Source organism: Chanos chanos, chromosome 3, assembly GCF_902362185.1.
Source record: "Chanos chanos chromosome 3, fChaCha1.1, whole genome shotgun sequence".
Lineage (NCBI taxonomy): Eukaryota > Metazoa > Chordata > Actinopteri > Gonorynchiformes > Chanidae > Chanos > Chanos chanos.
In genome coordinates this window covers 42,737,501-42,762,575 of record NC_044497.1, presented here as the reverse complement: position 1 = coordinate 42,762,575, position 25,075 = coordinate 42,737,501, and the positions used below count along the sequence as shown (strand labels likewise).

Below are 25,075 nucleotides of genomic sequence, written 5' to 3'. Positions count from 1 at the left end.
ATTGTCACGCTGAGTGGTGCTGTCCATTCACAGACACCCCCTCTAAAAAAAAAAAAGCCACAAAGTTCAGGAGTTTAGGTCTCTGTCAGCCTAGCTCCTTTCTTATTCTGTGCCTTTATCTCTTTATTTTCCCTGTTCCCCCTGCTTTCTGTTTTCTTTTCTGATCACTCCCTTTCAGGCATTGGCCTGCCTCTTCCCTTCCTTGCATACTCTGTCTCTCATATCTTTAGTGTCTCAGCATTCTTAGAGGCAGGACCTCAATAGTGTGGACGTTAACTGGTCAATGTTGTGAGTGGACACTCAATGATAAATGTGAGGCTGAATCAATGTGGAGTTTTTGTGATGGCTTGGGTGAAATTAAATGCAGCAACAGATTTGATTTAAGTCCCCAGATAACGCAAGAGAGTTAGGGATCAAGCAGCAAAAACCCATTACTGGCTCTTCTGGCTCTTCTGATAGCCCTGGCAGAAAGTTCATTTAATGCAATACCGGACAGCAAGTGATCATTATATGCAAAACAGGGAAATGTATCATACATTTTACAAGGGTAACTTTCGATTAATTAAGGGTATGAAGCAACGATACAGATAAGGGCACCTGTAATGTTGCTCAAGTGTAGCGAAGAGGGGCGCCCTTTATTTTGTGGGGAATATCCTTCTAAACTTTTAATTACCACCCGAAGAATAAGGAAAAAAATGATGACTCCCAGACCTGTGAAAAGCCTCAAAGGTCAACAAACAACTAGCAACTCCCTCTTGTGGCGATAAAGGGAACCACAAGCAGCAAAATATCAACATAAAAAGTTTTTTTAGTTCCTTTCCCGCAAAGAAAAGTTATTGTGAAAATTCAGGGTAACGCTACACAGAGTAATTACAAAGTACTTCACTACACAATCTAGGTCTTACATGACCAACATGTATGACGGTTTACTTCTCCAAACGAATTACCAAAAAACACTTTAATCGTTGTGCCTACATTGGTCAACTCAAAAGGTTGTGTCTAATAAGAAAAAGCTCTTCGACAATTCTTATAAGAACGGTACTTTATTCATATTTAGGCCGCCAGTTTGAGAGCGGAAGCTGTAATTTAAAGCCGTGCAACCGCACACGTTGGCTCCTCCAAGAAAACTTTCCAGATGACTAAAAGTTAAGGAGAGTCCTCATTTCTTGAAGTGCTGACGCGGATGGGGGCTGTGCAAAATACGTTTTTTTCTCTCTAGGGAAAGACATGCCTTTGTAATGTCTGCCACCATGTTACTCTGGATTCTAGTTTTTGGAATAATTTATAGCGGGACCGAATGTTACTTTTCGGAGGAAAAATATCCCGAAGAGTCGCAAATGCAGCCGCCCACAGTTGTGATAGCTATTATTGCTAGAAATGCTGCGCATTCGTTGCCGTATTACCTCGGAGCACTCGAGAGACTGAACTATCCGAAAGACCGCATCTCAATCTGGTATGTGACTTCCTCTCTCGCGTTTTTAAAGCCAGTTAATGTCCCTTCTTTTGATTAGCAGGACTGAAAAGGTCAATTGTATTTAAACGACACTTCACCCCTCCTCTATCCGTACAAGGCTTTCACTTCAAAAGCCGTCCCTTACCCTGACCGATAAATTCGACTCTTACACGTCGTTAGTCTTGCGTTTTAAATTGATCTATGATTCGGTAGAGAGACAAAATATTTCTAGCGTTACAGAGTACTTCTAAGAATTAGGCTGACGCTGGAAACTTAAACGCAGGAATGCAGAGACCTCTTAATGATTCGTACTGACCATCACAAATATTATTTTCATATGAGCTCTTTCCAGTGCAGTACTGCATACACACAAACACACACACGCACACACACATATACAGCCCCATAATGTGTTTACATCTACTAATTTTTTTTTCATCTTATCTGTTCACTAGGGCGGCAACAGACCACAACATAGACAATACAACGGCAGTCCTAAGAGAGTGGCTAACTGTCATGCAGAGATACTATCACTATGTGGAGTGGAGGCCTATGGATAAACCTACGTGAGATCATTATAATAATTCTCCATTCGCAAAGGGAATTTTGCATTATTTTAGGTTTAATTGAGCTCTGTGAGAAAGTCCATGAATGTCATTCTATTTCAGAAATGCAGAAAACACCCTTTATGAAATGGGCTGGGGGGGCGGGAAAGAAAGGCAAACTGAAAAGTGTAGGGTTCTTAACAGGTTCAAGGCAGCAATGAAGTTTGCTCAGTAACTGCCCAAGGGGACCTTACACCCTCCACACTCTCTATATCTATTGATCTTTCTCAGTGAAACTCAAAGGAATGAGGAGGTAGGCCTTAGCTTGTCGGTACAGGTTCACATGGGTCCTGTTGATTTTAATGAGGCTGCTTTGGGTCTATGTGCAGATCATATGCAGGTGAGATGGGGCCCAAACATTGGACTAATGGCAGATATGAATATGTGATGAAGCTAAAACAAGCTGCACTCAACTTTGCCAAGAGACGTTGGGCAGACTACATCCTGGTATGTCTCTGATAGTAAGCATGTCAGTGTGTCAAAATTCATATGTCTTACACGAACAATGAATAACCCTCCTCTCAAAATTTCACACATGCTCATACACACACAGTATTATTACAGCATGAATAAGACAGAATATATAGAGCATATTTAGCAAAAATGATTTAGATTACATTTCTCTCGCTCATTTTGCATAAAGAGTTATGTGTTATATGAAGAATTCCCTCTAGTGTTGTGTTACAGTAAATCATAGCGCTAGCTTACATTGGAGAAAAAAGGACATCTATTTGTGTGTGTGTGTGTGTGTGTGTGTGTGAAGCAAGTAATCATCTCTGATATTTTTCATCTGTTGTAGTATGCAGACACAGACAACATCCTGACCAACGCTGAGACACTAAACCTTCTCATGGCTGAGAATAAGTCTGTCATTGCCCCTATGCTGGACTCACAGTCGGCCTACTCTAATTACTGGTGTGGCATTACTCCACAGGTTAGCCTCCCTCTCTCTCTCTATCTCTCTCTCTCTCTCTCTCCATCTTTCCTTCCATCACTGTCTGTATATCTCACACATCTCCACATTTATACTTAAAAAAAGGTCTCTATATCATACAAGGACAATAATATGATAAATGAGAGGATGTCAGCTGTGTGTCCATGAAAAATATCTGAAATACAGAAACACGTTCAAATAGATTTGTCATGTTCTTGACATTTTAGTACTTCTCATGAGCTTGACTTTTTTATGTGGGGTTTTTTTCCTCTCTGACTGGTTCTCTCCCAGGGTTACTACCGTCGCACGGCAGAATATTTCCCTACAAAACACCGTCATAGACTTGGCTGCTATCCCGTTCCCATGGTGCATTCCACTTTTCTGCTGGACCTGCGGAAGGAGGGCACCAAAAAATTGGCGTTCCACCCCCCTCACAAGGACTACTCCTGGCCATTTGATGACATCATCGTCTTTGCCTTTTCCTGTAGAGTCTCTGGTATGTAGAAAGCTCCTTCTTCCAGAATTATAATGATTCTACCTTTCACTCTTCTTGGATGACTTTTGAAGGAAAATAATTTTGTTCTGAGCAGTGTTCTGAGTTGTAGAGCACAAAGATAAGAGTACCTACGTATCAAAATGTTAAAGGAGAGCTCCAGACACTGTTGGTTACTCTTAGATGTAGCAATTTCAAATGAATCTTTCTGTTTAGAGGTTCAGATGTACCTGTGCAACAAAGTTCGCTATGGCTACGTAAACATACCTGCCAAACCACATCAGACTGTGGAGGATGACCGCATCAACTTTGTTCATCTTTACCTGGAGTCCTTAAGTGAGTATCATATGGGTATTATCCTAAACTACCTCTAAGTCTATCTGTGGTTTAGCTTTTCTAGTGTTTCCGTGAGTAGTAGAAATAGGTGAAAAGGTGACCTCCTGTAAGAAATGTAAGGTGATTTTCAAATTTGTAGTGACAGTGTGTGAAGAGACTATGTTTCAACCATAGAACCTTTAATGTTTATTGTGTGATTAGCTCTCACCACAGGTGTTAAAAAGCATCGATATAATTTTTTTAAAAAAAAACCTGACAATAACAGTGTAAGCCATTAAGAGATATATGAAATGCCGGTGCAGAAAGTGTAGTGTGGACCTGAATTTGTTTTTTAGTTCACGGGCCACCCATGTACCTCTCGCGCTACATCTACACTCCCCCTAAACAGACAGACCTCATGGGCTTTGACGAGGTAAGAACCAAAGTAAAACTAGTCAAACACTGGTCAATACAACCATATTAAAAAACTCTTAAAAATATGAACCCCCCGTTGCTTTGTCTGCTCATTCAGTTTGGCACTTGTAATTATTTAATAACCGGTGAGTTTTGTTCATGCGACAGCTGTGTAATGTTCTGCGTGTGTGAGTTGACCTTTGACCGTGTCCCCTCAGGTTTACTTGATAAACCTGCGTAGGCGACCGGACCGCAGGGAAAGAATGCTGTGGTCACTTTATGAGATGGAAATAAACGCCAAAGTAGTGGACGCTGTAGATGGAGCGTGAGTTCACTCTGCCGTACTCAACTGCAGAGAACTTAGTGCTTTGAATCTTCATCAGTCATCTCTGTGTCATATCATTTTTTATGTGTATTTTTTGTATGTTTGCTATACAACAGAGCAGAGTAGTGTTTCTGCTGTAACACAACTCTAAATACTAAATCAGAAAATGTCTTTATGTGTGTGTATGTGTGTGTGTGTCTTGTGTGGGTGTCTGTCTGCAGAGCTCTGAATAGCAGTGATATAAAGATCTTGGGAGTTGACCTCTTACCAGGCTACTATGACCCTTTCTCTGGACGTACTCTGACCAAGGGTGAGGTGGGATGTTTCCTTAGCCACTACTACATCTGGAAAGAGGTGAGGAACCCATACAATAATGCTGACACTGTCCAGTTTTAGTCAGTCTATGGTGTGTTATGGTAGTGAGAGAGGGGAATGGGAGCCTGACCTTTCTCTCCTGAATGCAACAGCACGCGTAAAGCCGAGTGTGTGTGGGTATGTTTATACATATGTGTACATGTACGTGTGTGTCGATGTATGTGCATTATATGATGTGTGTGTGTGTATGCGTGCGTGTGTGTATGTGTATATGAATGTGTATGTGTGTGATGTAAATGTATAATGGTAACATTTCTGACTCTTCTCTCAGATGGTGGACATGCAACTGGACAAGGCTCTGATCTTTGAGGACGATGTCCGTTTCCAAAGCAATTTCAAACGGCGGTTAATGCAAATAATGGAAGAGGTGGAGAAAGTCGAGCTGGACTGGGACATAATGTGAGTCAGTCCCATATCCGTCATCAGGGCTGCGTTACCATGGAGACCGGAGGGGCCATGGCTGTCGAGCTATATTCACTCCAGAGGCACAGAGGCTGGCTGGTCTTCACATATACAGTTTATTACACAGACATGGACTTCACAGAATAATTATCTCTGCAGTCAGAATGCTAGAACTCTTTAACTGAATGTCCTCAAAACCAGAGATGGTTGTCTTTACAACCGATAGTTTTTGGGGGGTCTATTTTGTTATACTTTTTAATATATTATTGCATATGTCCTATCAGCCATTTCTATAAAAGAAGCCAAGTACATATATTTACAGGCAGTTCAGTGTGTTCAGTGTATTTGTCAGCACTGCACAACATCTGTGGCGTTCCTCAGAATGCAACAGTGCCCTCTTGTGGCTGAAAGACTCTGCTCTGTTACTCCATAGATACCTGGGAAGGAAACAAGTGAATCCTGGTGACGAGGTGGCAGTGGAGAATGTGCGTAATCTGGTGGTGGCAGATTATTCCTACTGGACTCTCTCCTACGCCATCTCTTTACAGGGAGCCCAGAAACTGATTAATGCTGAACCTCTGTCCAAAATGCTGCCCGTCGACGAATTTCTGCCCATCATGTACGACAAGCACCCTAAGTGAGTATGAAACAGGACAGCACACCACTCTCACAGATCCTGTTTGTGAGGCATAATTAAGAGTTTGATGAAATGCATCTGAAGCACCTGCAGATTCAAGAATGTGTGAGACGTGCGGTCTCGGTGCATAACAGCCTCAGAGTGTGTGGGATTTCAGCCACATACCGAAAGCAATTCACTGGCTATGAATTGTGCCTAAAAGTGTGCTTACCAGTCGTGAGGTTTACAAGGCACTATGTAATATATAGGGAAGAGTGTGTTTCATGTCACTGAATGAACTTTAGAATGAACAGTATCATTTTCTCCGCCTTTTTAACTTCCAGCTGGCACTCGCTTGCCTGGAACAATGTAAGCTATTGTTATGAATGTGCAGGTAGTTTTGTGTGCTCTGTGCATGGTATGTTTTAGGTATGGCTCACAGTTAGAGGGGCAGCTGTGTGATGTGGCATTGTAGTTTCTAAGTTCAAGTTTTATTTTTAAATCCTACATTCAGAGGTGGCCATAGCCTCTTTTTCCTGCTTTGGAGAGAGATTTATTTCAAACAAATAACCACAAACTGCCCTGTTTGTGCATGTATCTTCTTGGAATTCAGAGCCTCAATCTCAATTGTTTCTGTATTATTTGTAGTTGACTGGTCTGTTGGCTTGGGGTTTATCCTGGTTTTAACATGCATGCCAGAGGGGCAAAGCCCAAGGGTGTTCTTGGTCTTTATACGTACGTGTGTTCAGGCATTTCTTTCCCCCTTCTGCTCAGTTCATCGTGTGTGTGTGTGCATGTGTGTGTGTGTGCCTGTGTGTGTGTGCCTGTGTGTGCATGTGTGTGTGTGCGTGCGTGCGTGCCTGTGTGTGTAGAACTGGCTGGTAGCCATCTCTTCTTTCATTCCATTCTTTCTCTTTGTGGTGCAGATGCACTCTGCTCGGTAAGATCAGCCAACAGTGCTGTTAACCCACAGAGAGAGATCAGAGCCACATTCTCTCCCTCTGATTCACTCTTTCCAAAATCTCTGCATCTGTCTCAGTGGAAAGCCCTTACGTTGGGTTTGGACTCATTCATGATACTCACTCAAAACTCTGAATTCTTTTGCTATGTTTTTGTTCTGCCTTCCAGTGTAATTAGTAGCTACTTGTTGGCATCTGAAGTGCCCTTTTTCACTGAACGTGTGAGTCCCTGCCAACCGGACACCCTTTTTTTGATATGGACCTGAAAGCTCTAAATAATCTCATCAACCTATCCATCATAACATCATCATAACAACAAAAAGTGATAATGGGTTTTATGAGGTTGGCAGGTTTAGTCTGGAGGTATGTTCTAGTCCGTAATAGGTGCTGTTTATGTAGAATGGAAACATTAGCCAGAGAAGTACGGGGTTCTGCTGAATTTCAGAGGAATTATGTTGTCCCATATTTCCTGCCAGTTTTACATGGGATGATGCAACAGTTTCAGGAGGTTTCTTGTTTGTCAACTCTTTTTTTCTTGACTCTTTCATTGTTGACTCAGTTTGGCAACTGACACTACCTACCAATCTTCATATGCAAATCTGTATGAACAATTTTGCGCTTCGAAAAGGTCACTCACTTCTCCTGCCAGAGTTTACCCCACACATGTTGGAACAATAGTTTTGGTTTTTTTTTTGTTTTTTTTTTAAAAAATACATTCCTGACTTCCTGCAGTGGTTGTAATATCCCACTCTCTCTCTCTCTCTCTCTCTCTCTCTCTCTCTCTCTTTCTGTTTCACTCTCTTTCTCTCCTAGTGAGGAATACAAATCTCATTTCCTTAATCGGAACCTGCAGGCTTACTCTACTCGCCCTCTGCTGGTAGAACCATGTCACTACGCTGGGGACCCTGAGTGGGTGAGCGACACAGAGACTTCCACACTGTGGGACGATGACAAGGTACGCACAGACTGGAGAGGTTCCCATAAGACTCTGAAGGGTTCATCACCCCCTTCAGGAATACAGAGTGCCTACTACAGAGATGAACTTTGATGAGCAATAGCCAGACTGTGAGACTGAATCAGCGTGAAATTGTTATGTGTGAATCAGCAGGGGTCTAAAAAGATGAACAGTGGGTCAGATTGTGGCAGCATGGAGTAATATAGACTAAAAAGTGAATCCCTTTGGACCTTTTTCCTCACTTTTGTATCTGGTTTTGTGAAAATGTTCCACATTGCCCTGATCATGAAGATATTTATACCTCCACAGCATGCATCAATCTTTAAAGAGGTTGAGTGTGTGTGTGTGTGTGTGTGTGTGTGTGTGTGTGTGTGTGTGTGTGTGTAGTGTCTTTGAGTTGGACTGCGCCATAAAATGAAGATGATCTTGCTTTTGTTACCTATAATTGTAAGCCTGTGTGGAAATGTTAAATTGCTTAGTATGATAATTGATTTTTTCCTTTTAAATTTTTAAAAAAAATGTTTATATATTTAAGGGCAGTGTGAACTGCATGCTTGTCTGTAGGGGAACCATTGGAAGACTTTATGTGATGTAAACAGCTTCACACCGTGTGAAGGATAATGCTACGATAATGGTCTTTGAGCACTCGCCTGATGCTACTGTCAGTTCATTTCTCTTTTTTTCTTTCTTTCTTTGTTCCCAATCTAGATGTTTTCAGTTCTGTTCTTCAAATATGTGCAAATTCTCTTATCATGGGTAGCAGTTTATTGGCAAAGACTACAGCTTTTTATCATGTTGTTCCAGCAGGAGGTAGTCTACTGCCACTTTCAGTCAGCTAAGTCTGATCCAGTATCCTGTAGGAATGACTGCTCAGCTAATGAGTAATGACTTTATATGTATATCTGCTCCTCCCACATGTGACAATGTACAGTGCTCCTCCTCCTCCAGCTCAGATCACATCCAAGTAGGGAGAGGACCTGATGTTCCAAAATAGTGGAGAACATTCCTTTGACACTCACACCCCTTACCCACACACATACTTCAAACGTCATGTAACACCGCCAAAAATGCCATGGGTGTATTTTTTTATAGTTCATAGTACTCTTGACCTCATAAGAACTCACAGTAAATCAGTTAATCAGAGCTTTTTATGACATACCATATTGAACATTTTGTGTGTAAGTCTAAATGTATGAGAGAGAGAGAGCAAAATTGCTGTTTGCAGGAGTTTTCTAATTTTTTTTCTTGGAGACTAACACTCTACATTTAAAAACTTTCCCTGCTCTGGTGCGTCTGATTCAATTCATAAGCTAATTATCGAGCTAAGTCTGCCGTGTAAGAGCAGGGAGATGCCTAAAATGTTCCAGGCAGGTTTTACAAACTCAAATTCAATTCAAAATGTTCCAAGGAAATTTTACAAATTACAAAAAAGGTTCCAACATCCCCTGTGAATGAGTAGCCTACTCTTGTTTCGAAGTCCCTCACTGCCAGCTGTGTGTATGTAAACGTTCAGTGATAAGTGAAAAAAACACACGTGCCTCTCTTGCTCTCGCATACGCAGGCTGGGTTGTAGCTCTTGTAGTCAGAGCAAGCTTGTTCACACAGTCTGAGGCTGTTTAAACCGGCGAGATCCCGCTACGCTTTTGGGGGTGTGGACTTGAGTAGGCGCGTCTGATTGGCTCTCTCTGATAAGTAAGACTTTGTTAGGCAAGCAAGTCTATGTATTTGGGTTGATGTAAAGAGACACCACATATATTTGCCTTGAGGTTTTTTTTTTATTATTACCATAGTTCAGTGACATGCGTTGAAGAAAATGTTCTTCTACAGCCTAAAGTCATATTGCTGATTTATTTTTTTTTTTTTTTGTCTGCGGATATTTTCCACTCCTGAAAAACTGGCGAATTTGTCAGTGATTGATGAATGTTTGTATTATACAGGTCATGCCATTTTCTAGGTATGTGCAGATGAAGGACATGACATGATGCCATCAAGGTTTATGAATGCCATCTTTTACTTTTGTCAGATATTCATTCTCAGAATCACTCCCAAAATAATGTTGCTGTCTTGAGGATTAGTACAGAATTTCAGACAAAATGTAGTAACAATTAAGATTTGAAAGAAACAAGCAGATAAAGATGAAACAGAGTGAAGTTCAATTAAAATGCTCTAATATTGGCATCAGGGTGTATCTTTTATTCATATAGGGCGAGCGGAGTGAACGGTTGTCTTTCACGTCCGCTATTGACTCAGGTCACAAATCAAAGCAGCTGTGAGGCTGCATTATCTGAGACAGTGAGGAAATCAGCTCTGTTATGTCCTAAACCACATGCAATTACATACACTCATAAGATTCTGACCGCATCATTGTTTGGAAACCTACGTGGGACCAGCTTCGGTAACCACAACTCCATCAGCATACAAACGACCTGTTTCTGTCATTGGTATATTTACGGGGAGTATTTTGAATGACTGGAAAAGCGATTCTGGCACTGAAGACTGGATGTGGGAAATTGGTTGTTAGGTGAGTATACCATCGCCTAATCTATCATTTTATTAGCCAAATTTATCAGCCTACAGCTGCCTGAAGTGCTGAAATATCAGTGAAGACCCCTAAAAAAGCTATATGGGACTTTCCCTATTATGAATTGTCAACATGGCTGTTTTAATACACTTTTGTAAGGGGTTAGGATGAGTTTGTGGACAAGCTACAGCTCATGGTGAATACTGCAGCCAAGGTCTTAAAGAGATTTAGAAAAAGAAAATATATTGCACATCTTGGCCACGTCGCACTGGCTCGAAATGCCCGAGCACCTGCACACATCTTAAACTGACTGTACACTTGATATTCCAGTGCAAACCAGAGAAAAATACACACTCATATATACCTGTTAAATATACTTAAATTCCAATATGCTTGAATAGAAAAACGGTGGTGAGACACCTCTAAGGAATCTAAAAAAGTACAGCTTGAACTCGAGGATGAATTTATTGACAGCAACCACAGTATCAGAAAATACAGTCCTGCACTCCTGGATTCATTAGAGTCAGTCTGAGTGTTGGTGCTTTAAGAGAATCGATCTATATCCGCTGTCATGACAATAGAGACCAGTCGGCCTTTTGGCTTTGCCATTCACCTTGGTAATTCCTCTGGATCCCAATCTAAGCTTATGGTAAAGAATCTTGTTCAGTGGAATAGTTCTCTATCACCTAACCCAAGGTGAGGTGGTCAAAGGTTAATAAGGTTGTCAAACCTCATGGCATAATAAGATTAGCCAGGGATCCCATAGGAAAGGAGGGGACCTGGTGCGCATCAACTGTGTTGACATGTCTGAGAGGCCGCCATGGACATGTAGATGATTAAATCTGACACATACTTTTCTTTTTATGCAAACCGCGTAAAACTCTAGAACCACAAATTTGCCGGACACCTGAGATAAGTCTTTTTTTTTTAAGGAATTTTTAATTGCATACATCAGGTTATTTATAAGCTTGTGTACGTTTTATACAAGCTCTTCCCTGTCCAAAATAGTTTCTTTCTTCTTCAAGGTTTCCATGAGTTGTCTTTTAATTCTGCTTGAATCAGTGTGAAGCACTTTGGGCTGAATGTAACGCATGAAAACTGAAGTATAAATAAAGGTTTAACTTTTAATTATAAATGATCCTGCATTAGAATCTTTTCATATTAAATCCTATACAAGTTCAGTAACCCTCCATATTTCATCATGCTTCTTATAAAACAGTACACCTCACCTTCACCCCTCAGTCCATGTACACAGTAATCATAGAGATACAGCACAGACCTGTACAAAACAATCCCATATATACTTTGGGCGGTTAACACTTCTTCCTCTGTTATGATTGTGTCACCGAAGCTATTGAGTTTTGATCATTTTAACTTGGCAATACTCTGGAATCCTCATTCTTCCCTGTTCAACTGGAGGAGTTCACAATGTGTCCTTACACTCCTGCTCCTCACACTGTAAACTAATCTCACGGGACAGCAGATGTTTGATTGTACTGACCCAGTTTCTGCTTCATTTGGTTACACTCTCTCTCTCTCACACACACACACACACACACATAAACACGCAGCTGGAGCCCTGTCCTGTTTCAGAACTTTGATATAGATCTCTCAAGGTTTTATTCGAATAACTAAAACAATTCTCACACAGCACAACAGATTCTCACAGACATCACAGCAAAGCTGTTCTCCCTTTGAAACCGGCAAACTATTCACATAAAACGCATTCAGGAAACACCGACATTATGCAATTTGTCAGTGTTCGCTCAGAATAATACAGTCTAGATTTCTGCACTCATACATCGTCTTGTAAAAATTTGAGAACAGTGTAACTGGGGAAAGTAGTTCAATATAATTTTTTAGCCGCCTCTCTGCTTCACTGTGAACAGCCAACATCGGTATGTGCAGAATTAATCATACACTAGCTTCCGCACAGATGAATTGATCTAATAGAACACTACAGTGGTTGCATGAATTCTTACTTCCACTAGGCGGAGGGCCGCCTTCTTATGTTGTCGGGAATATAGTCTACGTAACAGGCCCACAACCCGCCCATAGTGACCGCTTTAAGTGAATGAGACATTTTGGCTTAATACTTTCCAGAAAACAGCTTTCACCATCTTGCCAATCTGCAGCAGAGGTAAGCGACTTTTCAGAAATGCCCTTGCAAAAAACAAACAATTCCCACATAAAAATGTCATCACACATTTATGCATTAGTTATTACTTAACAAATAATTTCATAAATAGATTGTTACAGAAATATTCAAACTTACTATGTCACTGTGATGTGACTGTTAATATTTTGTTGCGGTGTCTGCGTTCGGGTCGATGTTTAATGTCTACTTCGGATCTTTAAAGTTCGGATGAAAAATAATGGCAACTACATAACATCTGGCAAACAAATACAGATCCACATACAGTCGTATATCTGCGTAGGAGGGAAGTTACAACCACCTTTGAGGCGCAAAATAATAGAGTTATAAACTTAAAAGAGTGAAGGTGAAGAAACGTGTGTTAAGTTGTTGCGTGTTGCTTTCTTGGTGGACGAAGAAATGTACCACTACCAACTGACCCAGTTAAATTACGTCGCCTTCTCCACTTTTGTTGCCTATACACGTGTTACGTCCCCGAGAATGTTAGTGAAGTGTGACTGGAAAGTAAGTGTGGTCACCCCAACAGAAGAGGCAATTATGTTTAAATCGTGAATTTGGTTGGTAAATGACGTACATTAATTGTCTAAACGTTGCATTTTATTCTGTCCTTTGTGAACATGTATAATCATTTGAACGATTTAATTGATGAGGATCAAAATGCAGTTTCCATTTTGTATCTCATGGTTACGAAAGTCTATCCTATAGCACTGAGAATCAGCAATACATCATAAAGAGAGCGCAGAAACAGCAGTACTCCATGTAGTCGTCGGCTGTTTCCAATAGTTAATCGACTTTGTTTTTCTACACACGCTACTCAGCCACAGCCTCAGCCTAGCGTTGTGTTCTCATAAGGCTAAAAGCATTGAGAGCGAATGGTCATTTTTTAGGGTCGCCTATATAGAAAAATAACCCCCAGAAAGTATTTGATTGCATACTCTTGCAGATATGTTCTGAAAGCACACTTTTTAAGGTTTATTAGTGTCATACGAGCAATAAATCAATAACAAGTATATGTTGGATAAAGTTTAAGCTTCCTTAACATCAAACATTGTTCTAACTTTGTCGAAGCAGTTAACATCAGTTGCTGAGCACGTTTAACTTTAACTTCAGAACGCAGAGCCTAATTACCGTCTGATGCTGCAGTGTAGGAAAATGGTGTTAACAGGGAAAAAATCTGTGAAGACGACTGGCTGTCTTTCTTCCTTTTACAGAATTGATTTCTTTGTATTCTTTGTGATGGTTCTTGACATTTGACCATTAAGAGACCGTATTTGTAACATTGTAGGTGTCATGGCGTTCTTGGGGACAGCAGTGCTCAGGGCTGTGGCCTGCAGACAGCCTTTCTCTCCTCTGTGTCGGGTGTCCTCGCGCTGCTACAGCGCCCACACAGACCAAACTACGGAGAAGAGCGTCCCATATGAGAAGACCCTTAAACAGGAGGAGAGCGTCAGCGGGCCCACCAAACCCCTGCCCAAGGCGGCCGACGTAGTGGTGATTGGAGGTGGCAGTCTGGGGTGTCAGACCCTGTACCACTTGGCCAAAATGGGCTTGACCAACGTGGTGCTGCTGGAGAGGGACAGACTGACTGCCGGCACGACATGGCACACAGCAGGTGATTTTAGAGAGAGAGAGAGAGAGAGAGAAACAAAGAGTGGTTACATGTCTCTTATCAATTGACAGTTTTCTGTTGTGTGTGTCTAATATTTGTGGTAATGACTGTGGTGATTTGGCAGTTTAAAATTTGAAGACTGTAAGCATGTTACATTAAAGACTTGCTTGAATTTGATCTGCAGCATCACTGAGGCTAACTCACATGCAAAGACAGATGGTTTGGTGTGTGTATGTGTGCGCGCAGTCTATTATGGGTGTTTACCTGTAAGCAGTGGGTTTGTTTATGACTGCTTTTAATAATAACAATAATAATAGTAATAATAATAATAATAATAGCAACAATGATAATAATAATAATAATGATAATAATAGCAATAATCATCTTATTTTCAACACACTTTCCTCATACACATTATGCTACAAAGGAATTAGAGCTAGAAAACGGAAAAGACGGCATAAATCATGGCACAAAGCTTGACACAACACAGAACTGGTAAGTATAACAGAGAGAAACAAACATCACAATGCAGTGAGGATCTCTTAAGAATAGCATTACAGCAATGGCCATAAAACAAAACAGTAACAATAACACCAGAGCAGCTGGCACAACCGTAAAACAGTGACAAAAGCAACAAAACAGTGGACACTAAAACAAGACAGTGACAGTTGCAAAATTCCAGACATTCAAACAAACAAACAGCTAAATCTAAAGAACTAACAGAAGGAACAGGTCACAAGAGGCGATAGTCTGATCGAGGATTTATAAACGCTGAATTGAAAAGGTGAGTTTTAAGTTACTTCTTAAAGCAGTCGAAAGTAGAGGTGTTTCTGGCGATCCACAGACAAGGAGCACTGCAGGAGAAGACTCTCTCACCCGTGGTTTACACAGCTGTGCATATATGTGTGAATATCACTTCTTTTTCATATATGTGTTTGTTTGTGTCCCCTGCTGGCTTTTGTGCCTGCGTCAGTGCATCTCCCTTCTTTTGGACCTATATGTGAGTGTGTGTGTGTGTGTTTGTGTTTACGTGTTGGTGTGTGTGTGAGTGTGTGTATCTGTGTGTGTGTGTCTCTGAGTGTGTTTGTGTGTGTGTGTGTGTGTGAGACGCTGTTTTTTTTGTGAATGTAATGTAACCCTCATTCTCTGTCTCAGGGTTGCTGTGGCAGCTGAGGCCCAGTGATGTCGAGGTGGAACTGCTGGCCCACACCAGAAATGTGATCAGCTCCGAGCTGGAAAAGGAAACGGGTCTGGAGACCGGTTGGATTCAAAACGGAGGTCTTTTCATCGCCTCCAATAAACAGCGCCTGGATGAATATAAACGCCTTATGTCGGTACGAGTGCACCAGTTTTAAGGACCCGAAAACGAGTGGGTTTTGTTTGCGAGTTAATGCACTATTTAACAGCATGTATGAGAAGTACCATTTGTACCCTCCACACAGCTTGGGAAGGTGTACGGCATTGAGTCTTACGTGCTGTCGCCCGCGGAAACGAAGGACCTGTACCCGCTGATGAACGTGGATGATCTCTACGGCACACTTTACGTCCCTAAAGATGGTACCATGGACCCTGCTGGCACCTGCACCACTCTGTCTAGAGCCGCAACGGCGCGGGGAGCTACGGTAAGCCTCATACCCCAGAGGCTGCTCTGTGCACAGCTATGCGCGTTTGTCTTTGTGAGGAAAGATGTTGAGTCCCAGATCTTCTGTGGAATGTTTCAAGGTCAGAACATTCTATTATGGAAGAGAGCAAGAAAGAATTTATTGCAATTTCATCGAAAGGGAAGACATTCATTGAGGCTGTTGTCGATCATCAGTAAAATCTGCACCAAGAAAAATTCAAAACAGTCACCTTTTCGTAGCCTCCAAGAAGCTTCTGGTATATTCTGACACATTCTAGTGTGATTTACAATGACCCTTTTGGGTCCAGTAGACCTCAGGATCCCTAAATAAAAATGTAATGTATTGCTAAGTTGAATGACAATACATATTTGTCATGACTATGATAATATCCCTGGCTGGCTGTCAGTATGTTTCAGTGCTGCAGAACTCTGGAACTTCATTAAGTTCATAAAAGAACTTGCCAGTGCTTGAACAGACTGGTTTTCCTATGGGCAATACAGATAACCAGCAACTGATAGGAACTGCTATTTGTAGAGCTGTTAAAAATAGTGTCAGTATCTCTCTAATCTATTTTATAGTTGAATAATCAAGTGCATGTGTGCATCATGAGTTCAGTTTTTACTGCAGTGGAATTTTTTCTGTCTTAACAGAAGATCTTTGGAAAGGAAAGATATTTCATGTAGCACTTTCATAATAGTTGATAAAGCAATGTGAAGGGTTGCATTAGTGTATATATTTACCAGCACCACCGGGCCTCTGTTCTGGTCTGTTCTGTATGTAATGTGAAATATTCTTACTGTTCTCTTTGTGCTCTGCAGGTGATAGAGAATTGTCCTGTAACAGGTATTCAAGTGAAAGTAGACGATCTTGGTGTGAAGAGGGTCAAGGCTGTGGAGACGGCCTTTGGCACCATTCAGACACCTTGTGTGGTCAACTGTGCAGGTTAGACCCCTGTCATATGTTATCCTATATCTCACCAGGAGATGGCAGTCAGGCATATGGAACTAGAAAATAACTGATTTAAAAGCTTTCTGTTGGAAATACCTCGCAAATCTCTCATTTTTTAAACGACTGGGCTATAAAATGGCTAGTTAAATGCACATTCATAGAAAGCATTTTGAGAGGTTTAGCAGTAGCTGTCAGTAGTGAGGGCAGTATTGTCAATATAAGGTTTAGAAAAGTTAATCTGCGTATTCAGTGATATTAAAAAGAATGTCTCTCTGGCTATTTAGGTGTGTGGGCTACAAAACTGGGTCAGATGGCAGGAGTGAATGTTCCCCTCATTGCTATGCATCATGCCTATGTTGTCACCGAAAGGATTGAAGGCATTCAGGTACAGTTACCTTCTCAACATCCCCTACAGAGAGGTGACCAGAACCACCCCTAGACACCAGGTGTGCAGTCCTGGTGAATTGGAACTGAACTGAACTAAATTGAATTTAAGAGCTGTTGACATGCTCCCGTGGTCCCTGTCGTCATCAGCTATGGCCATTTGCAAGCCCTGTTAGTCCATTCCTTGACAGAATCCTGTTAGTTAAACAAACAAAAACAAGCATTTATTTGGTATAGTACCTCAGCTGCAGTTGTGGAATTCCAGTGCAGCAGTAGGATTAGCTCTTAAAAGATCAAACAGATCAATAACAAAGAACATATTGGTCTGGTCTTGAAGGAGTGTGTACGCCACACACACACACACATACACACTCACACACACACACACACACACACACTCACACACACACACACACACACACACACACACACACACACACACACACACACACACACAGAGGTGTAAGTGTGTTTGTGTGTATAGGTAAGAGATATGTGTGTTTGTGAGGCTGATATAAAGCACATCCTTATGCATCGAAAGCACTCTTAAACTGTGCTGACAAAACACAACAGTGACTATTAAATAGTCGCTTAATCATAGCTAAGAGCTCCTTTGTGGGTTATGCAACATTTAAGTTTAAATGGTTCTGCCAGAATGTGTTAGTGTGTGTGCACAAGAGTCAAGGACTATAAAATGCTGATGCTCACTCACCTACAATGCAAGTCGGAATGACCCATGTGTCATCATTTCACTCAAATGTCTGAAACGATTGTATGTCAACCTCATACTAATATGACAGCAAGATTTATGAGGGAGAAAAGCAAAAATTCAGTAATCTCAATAAAAGAAGTGAGAAAAACATTAAACTTGATGTTTTTATACAGGAGAGTTGTGATTGAAATGATCTAATTGTACTTTTACTGCCAGGGAAGAATGCTTCTTAAAATGAGGATAGGTCAGCTCAAATTGAGTAAAGATAGTTAGTGCCCTGTAAGTAAGGTGAAAGGTTGGAGGTCATTCTCAGTGTTTAGATGCTTCTGTGAGAAAAATCCTCCTTGGGTATCTGGGCTGTGTTGGGGACACACACATTTACTAAACATTTTGTCCTCCTCTCTCCGTTAGAACATGCCTAACGTGAGAGACCATGATGCGTCCGTCTATCTCCGTCTCCAAGGCGATGCCCTGTCTGTAGGAGGTTATGAGCAGAACCCTATCTTCTGGGACGAGGTAAACCTTGACCGCCGTGTCATTGTGAATGAAAAATACATAACATTAAAATGACACACTCCCTGTGTGTTTTTTTCGTTTTGTGTAATTATACTCACTTAAACACGGAGAATCTGCTCAAACTGGTTTAGACTGATACTGCACCTTTGCCACTCTCTGACATATTTCACTTACAGAACTGAGTACACAGTTCAATTTGGGGCCGGATGTGCGTGCGCATACTTGTGTGTGTGTATGCCAGCACAGGTTGCAAAAATGACCCAGCAGCAAACTGCTTCTGTCGGAATGAAGTCAAAGGTGTGGATTCTGATTAAAATAGTGATCAGACTTGAGATGGTTTGTATTTGCATAATGGAACAGGAGAGGAAACAGTAGTGTAAATATGCTCACATTATTTTGTAAGAAACCCCCTCTAATTGAAAAAAGGTCATTCTAATAAAAGTGGGATGGATTTTATCTGGTATATGCAAGTATTTCTATAAAAATAAAATGCCGGATTAAACATCCATTTTTTCATCCTTATATAAGAACACAGTTTGGACATTCTCTGCCCTCTACATTGTCTGCGATGCAAAAGAATTCAGTTGCTTACTGTTTTTTAGGGCCACACTTTCTCTGCTTAAACAGCATAGCACTTTTTATGGTGTGGTACCTTAGTGTGATTTTAGTCCATTTAGACCAACATGCAGCGCTTTTCCCCTTTTCCATGTGCACTTTGACTCTCTGTCAGGCCTCTTTGTGCTATTACCATTAGTCACCTTAGACTGGGTGAGTCCAGTTTGGAGCAAGACTTTGGTCATTTAACTTTCTCCTCTGACTGCAGAGGCTTTAGAATGAAATAAAGAACGTTTATTGTCAGACAGCAGAGACCAATTCAGTATCAGAGGACACCGTGAATGTTTGAAAGAAACTTGTTTAAAAAGAAATCTCACTGGAAAAAGGGGGTCAGACAAGGTTGTCGCGGTTACAGCACCTGCTATCCTCCATGGTTTTTATTTTTAAACCCAGGGCTGGCAAAGAGCCACCTACACTGGTCTCTACCCGCTGATTCCTTCGTCATCAGCGTTTTCCTTGGCACAACTGTTGTCAGTGTGCTTCCAAGTCAGTTCATTGACCTGCCCCGACTCAATTCTTTACACCTGTCGCACAACTCTGAGAACACACACACACACACACCCCTACTACACTTCTTTTCAGTCCATTTATAGCCTCGTGCCCTGATAGACTCTCTGCAGAGATAGGTCAACCTTGCATGCTTTTATCCTTGTCTCTGTATGTTGTAATGTTGTGCATTTTGTTCTTTATGGATCTGTCATGAGTTGTTTGTGTTTGCGTATTTTTAAGTGGGTGGAAACGTCTATGTAACAGGTGACACAGTTATCACAGTCTGCAGTAAGAGTTCTTGTTTGCGCTTGCAGGTATCTGATAAGTTTGCCTTCAGCCTGTTTGACCTGGACTGGGATGTCTTCATGCAGCACATAGAGGGAGCAATTAACCGAGTGCCCGCCCTGGAACAAACTGGTATCAAATCTACTGTCTGTGGACCAGGTACACACACACATACACACACACTTGCACTTGCGCGCACACGCACACACACACACACACACACACACACACACACACACACACACATACAGAGCCCTGTTTGATATTTATACTCTGTAGGAGTTGCTGACTTCAAAATATTATTTTACAAACAAAATAAATAACCTTCGTATATAGAGACTGACACCAAACACTGGCAAAAATCAGGTCGATCAAGTCAGTCAAGGCCTGTTGTGATATCACTGGCAGGCAGTTGATTGGCCCTTTCATCATCTTACCCTGTGTTCTGATTGACTGAACTCTGCGAGCAGTGTGCTCCCTGTAATGGCTAAAGGCTCTGGCCAGTTGAGTCAGTCATTTTGTCCTAATAACATATGACAGGTGAGAAATGGAGCTGTCGCATTGCTCAGACAAGGCTCTTAGAGACAGGTCCCAGGTCAGGGGGAGAGTGCCCTCCTCATTTTACTTCAGTGTGTGTGTTAAGTGGAGAGAACTGACCTACAATCAGCCTTAACAGAGGTCTGCTGTTTTATGGGCTGAGAGTACGGTTGAGCTTTTATGTTGGGCTGACTTAATACACCTCTCATTTATTTCTCTGTCTCTGAATGACCCACATACATTAAGTTGTAAGCATTCACAGCGTGCTTACTGCCTTATATATGGATCAACTTGTCTGGACATCTGTTTTGTGTAAATAAAAATATTTCTTTGACAGACTATGTGTGGATTTGTGCTGTAGGATTCTACTTTGAGTGAATGTCTTCAGTGTCTTGACCCCTAAGAGCATACTCACTTGGTTGTGAGCTTCAGTAGCTGATTAGCAAAGGTTATCTTAAACTCTGAACATCAGCAGGCTTTCATTCACTCTTTATTGGCTGTTTGGCTCTGGGTTTCTCGCTGGACTATGTACAACTGGGCTGCCTTTGTTTGTCAGGAAGTACATCATTAACTCAGATTTTAGTTTGGTAGACCGAACGGGGTTTTATTTGACTTTTCATTGTACTAGTTTTACATTTTTAACGTCTCACTGGTTGCCAATACGAAGGCTTATGATTAATCTGAACCAGAATCCATGTTTTTTTTTTTTTGTTTGTTTCCCTGAATGCATTTTAGTGTGATAGTTAAGACAGCTGAAGGACAGGGCAGTGTTGGGAGACTGTTGGACTGATGGGCAGAGCTGGGAGAACTGGCATACTTAGAGAAATGGATGAATAAAAGATGTCCTCGGCCCTGCTCTCTTTTCTCTTTCACTCTATCCCTCGCTCAAAGAGCACATGATGCTCCAGTAATTCTCTCTCATGTGGAATAATGGCAAAGGTGTGTTTGCCATTCCATCTGCTGACTTTCCCCTTTTTTCCTCCATTCCTCCAGTTTCCCTGACTCCCTCCTCCTTCATCTTTCCGTTTCTCTCTTGTATCTTCCAAGTTCTCTTTCCTCTTGAGTAGGTCTAGCTCTATCCTTTCTGTTCTTCTGTTCAACTTTTCTCTCTGTCTTTATCTTATTCTCTTTATCATGTCTGAGGTTATGTCAGGTCACAGCTTGTTTGTGTGCACACAAAAGTAATGGATTTATGGGTGACATTTTTGGAAGACTATTTTTTGTCAGTGTCCGTCAGATTACTGCACACATTAATACAACTCCTCTCTTTTTTTTTTCTTTCTTTCTTCTCCATAGCACCATGTCTTGCCTCTCTTGCCTTCTCTCTTTTCTCCCCATGCAATTTCCACACTGCATCGTGTAAAAGCTTACCACATTCCTACTTGATACGATGCTTGTGGCCAGTGGGTTTCCAGTGTTTACTTTGCAGACACACATTTAAGACAAAATTAAGTAGTTTTTGTGGTTCGGAGTATTGAGTGTTTGAGTATATGTGATACTCTTTGATGTAACCTCTCTTTAGGTATAAGAGTATGCAGTCCAGAGCTATAATGTAGTAAACACAGTGTAATGTTTTTTTTTTGTTGTTTTTTTTTTTTGCTTGGTCAGAATCCTTCACTGCGGACCACAAGCCACTGATGGGAGAAGCCCCAGAAGTGAGGGGATTTTTCTTGGGCTGTGGATTTAACAGTGCAGGTAGGAAGACTTCAAAACACCCCTTCACCCTTAAACACACACACACACAAAGAATTATAGTAAGAATGACTTGAATGAATTATTGAAGTGCCTTACTCTTCTTCTCAGAAACACACACATACAGTCATCACAGATTCACTTTCATGCACATCTGGCCTTCATGAGAAACACACACATACAATCATCACAGATTCACTCGCACACATATCTGGCCTTCGTGAGAAGTTAACTTTTGACCCTATTTCAAAAATATCCGGCCATGTGCTGTAAAGCACTCCAGCGCTGCTGTATGGTAATGTCAGGGTGTATGTGTGTGTGTGTGTGTGTGTGTGTGTGTGTGCACACGTGTGTGTGTGTAGAGCTTGATATAGATTCTGTCACAGATTAATCATTTATTCAGCAAACACCCTGCCACTAGCCTGCATACAGTCCCATCTCAAATCACTCACTCTTACAGGGACTACAGAGACTCCCTCTGCATCTCCACTATACATCTGCTCAAATCAGTAGAACAGATTTCCACTATACATCTGCTCAAATCAGTAAAACAGACGGGGGAAAGAGGGAGAGATTTAAAGAGAGAGATAGAGCTTCACTAACTGTAGGGAGAGAGAGAGAGAGAGAGAGAGAGAGAGAGAGGGAGGGGAGAGAGGGAAAGAGGGAGAGGAATGAAATAATGAAATGGAGGTGGTTGTGGAGAGAAACAGATAAGGGATACTGGAGTTTTGTGGATAAAAGGAGGGAGTGGAACAGACAGTGAGACTGAGTGAGTTGTAGAGAACGTGTTTGGATAAAGAGAGAGAGAGAGAGAGGGAAGAAGAGGAAGATGAAGACAGAGTAATGAAAGGACAGCAGGAGTACAGACAGACTCTGTTGGTTGCACTGATGTCACCCAGAGAGCCTGTCAGCTCCCTCCAGTGTCACCTCCCCGTTCCCACTGTGACAGCACCAGGACACAGGAGGACACCACAGAGCACGCAGTCATACACAGTCATACACAGTCATACACAGTCAGGGCACACTCCCTGCATGCACCTATATTCATATCTCAGGCCTAATTTCCTATAAAAGGTCACAGGGCCCTGGCTTTATGTGTGTGTATATATATATATACATATATATATGTGTGTGTGTGTGCGTGCGCATAGATTCAGTGACGTGTTAGTAGTCACACAAGCAATTACTGTACCATGTTCTAAATAATGGGACCAAACTGAAATAGATTCACCATACCCCTGAGTGTGTGGTTCTCTGTGAAATGACTTGAGGTATAGCTTTTGATTAGCTCTCTCTTTTTGCATCTCTAAACTCATGCATTTAATGTGCATGAGTTTAGAGAAATTTCTTCAAGTAACTGTCACCATTGTGACAGACTGTAAATACTCGCTGCCCAAGGGAATCCCCTGTGTGTGTGTGTGTGTGTGTGTGTGTGCGCCCGCGTGCGTGCGTGTGTATGTGTGGTTGAGTGTATGTATGTGTGAGGGAGATAGAGAGAGAGTATGAGTTTGTGTGTATGTGTGTGTGTGTGTGTGTGTGTGTGTGTGTGTGAGAGTCTTTAACCTAAGGAGAACATCAGTATGCATGAACACGGGTTGTCCTTCCCTAGTTGCTCTGACTTGTTCCCTCATCTTTCATCTGTTCTCTTCTCTCTCCTCCTTTTTTCCTCTCCTCTTGTCATTATGTGCTTGAGTGCTGTTGCGCTGTGGGCAGGGGCAAAAGAATGACAGAGAGATGGGAGTTCTCTCTAAAAGGCAGCATCAGTATTATCTAATGACTGAGGTGACTTGGAGAAATATTATGGGTAGAGTTTGGTGTCCTTTTGTCTGAGAGTATGTGTGTGTGCAGTGGGTTTAATTTGGACTGTGTAGACTTCACTGTCTGGCATACTTACATTCACACACACATACACACAAGTGCACACACACACACACACACACACACACACACTCATCCCATCCCCATGAGGGACAGTTCAGACTGCTCCCTCTCTTTATTTCCACCCCTCTGGGTGTCTCACCCCCTTCACTTTCATATGTTACATCCTTCTCCCTCTCTCTCTCTCTCTCTCCCTCTCTCCCTCTCTCTCTCTCTCTCTCTCTCTCTCTCTCTCTGTGCTCGTACTTCCAGCCACCCCTCAGCATCTACTCGTGCCTTTGCTTTCTCTCTTCCTCACTCTGTTTTCTTAATTTTTCTTGCTCTCTCTGTCTTTCTCTCTGTTTCTCTGTCTCTCTCTCTCTCTCTCTCTCCCTCTCTTTCTCTTTCTCTCTCTCATGCTCCCTGTCTTTCATTTCCCCATGACATTTTCAGAAATACCGCCAGTGATTCAGTGATGCCTTTGTAGAGTGAGAACATGGCTATTTCTCCCCTCATACACTGTCCTGCTCTCTCTCTCTCTCTCTCTCTCTCTCTCTCTTCCTCTCTCTCCCTGTGCTGTTTTAGAAACAGTGGGTGTAACAACTGCAGTGATTCATCTCAGGTGGTAACGTTTGGAGCATTTTCACGACCCCTGACCTTTGTCTCACCTCCTTAGAGAGATGGATAGAAAGTAAAAGGGAAGAAGAACATTGAAAGGGAGAGAGAGAGAGAGAGAGTAAAATAGTGTGAGGAGACTTTTTAAACACACCAGAGCACAGCCCCTAGCCTCCTCTATCCTGTCAGTGGACATTAACAAGACTTGGGCATCTTATGTTTTAGCCTCAGCAGGGCCTGAGACACACACACACACACACAGCTGCCACAACAGAAACGCAGCTGGCCCGGACAGTACTGAAGCTCACGTCCATCTCATCTCATCTCCAAAAAAACACAAGATGTGACACAAAGTAACCTCAAGTGAGTTTCGAATAGTGTGTACATACCATAGACTGAGGACAGCAACATGTATGTGTGTGTGTGTGTTTGTGTGTGTGTGCAGTGCTTAACTTTTTCATAGATGATTTCAGATCAGAGCTAAATGTCTATGAAAATCCATCCTAAGTGCTGTTCTTTTGATATAGTTTTTCATTGCAACTGCTTTTTGGATGAACCATACTGGGTAGCCAAGAACTTGCTCTGCAGCGTACAACTTCATTACTAACATTATTCCTACGCTTGAAGATATCTTTAGCACTGACAGCAGGACGAGAAGGAGACGTCTGTTCA

At 41.8% G+C, this 25,075-nt stretch overlaps 2 protein-coding genes across 2 annotated transcripts in view; both read left to right on the top strand.

Moving 5' to 3' along the window:
* The first annotated feature begins 1,322 nt into the window (after positions 1-1,322).
* cercam (cerebral endothelial cell adhesion molecule) lies at positions 1,323-7,951 on the top strand. The gene is made up of 12 exons (XM_030769011.1): positions 1,323-1,453; positions 1,909-2,019; positions 2,388-2,505; positions 2,858-2,992; positions 3,284-3,488; positions 3,702-3,821; positions 4,157-4,233; positions 4,433-4,539; positions 4,761-4,893; positions 5,186-5,313; positions 5,750-5,953; positions 7,705-7,951. The coding sequence occupies exons 1-12, from the start codon at positions 1,338-1,340 to the stop codon at positions 7,937-7,939; spliced, it is 1,689 nt and encodes a 562-aa protein (XP_030624871.1). The 5' UTR covers positions 1,323-1,337; the 3' UTR covers positions 7,940-7,951.
* Positions 7,952-12,445: 4,494 nt separating this feature from the next.
* Positions 12,446-25,075, top strand: part of sardh (sarcosine dehydrogenase) — a 31,382-nt gene continuing 18,752 nt past the window's right edge. Inside the window, exons 1-9 of the mRNA XM_030769552.1 lie at positions 12,446-12,507; positions 13,808-14,134; positions 15,287-15,465; positions 15,574-15,753; positions 16,572-16,695; positions 16,986-17,086; positions 18,209-18,313; positions 19,732-19,861; positions 21,848-21,934. Coding sequence (XP_030625412.1) covers positions 13,813-14,134; positions 15,287-15,465; positions 15,574-15,753; positions 16,572-16,695; positions 16,986-17,086; positions 18,209-18,313; positions 19,732-19,861; positions 21,848-21,934 — 1,228 coding nt within the window. The 5' untranslated portion in view covers positions 12,446-12,507; positions 13,808-13,812. The remainder of the gene's footprint in view (positions 12,508-13,807; positions 14,135-15,286; positions 15,466-15,573; positions 15,754-16,571; positions 16,696-16,985; positions 17,087-18,208; positions 18,314-19,731; positions 19,862-21,847; positions 21,935-25,075) is intronic.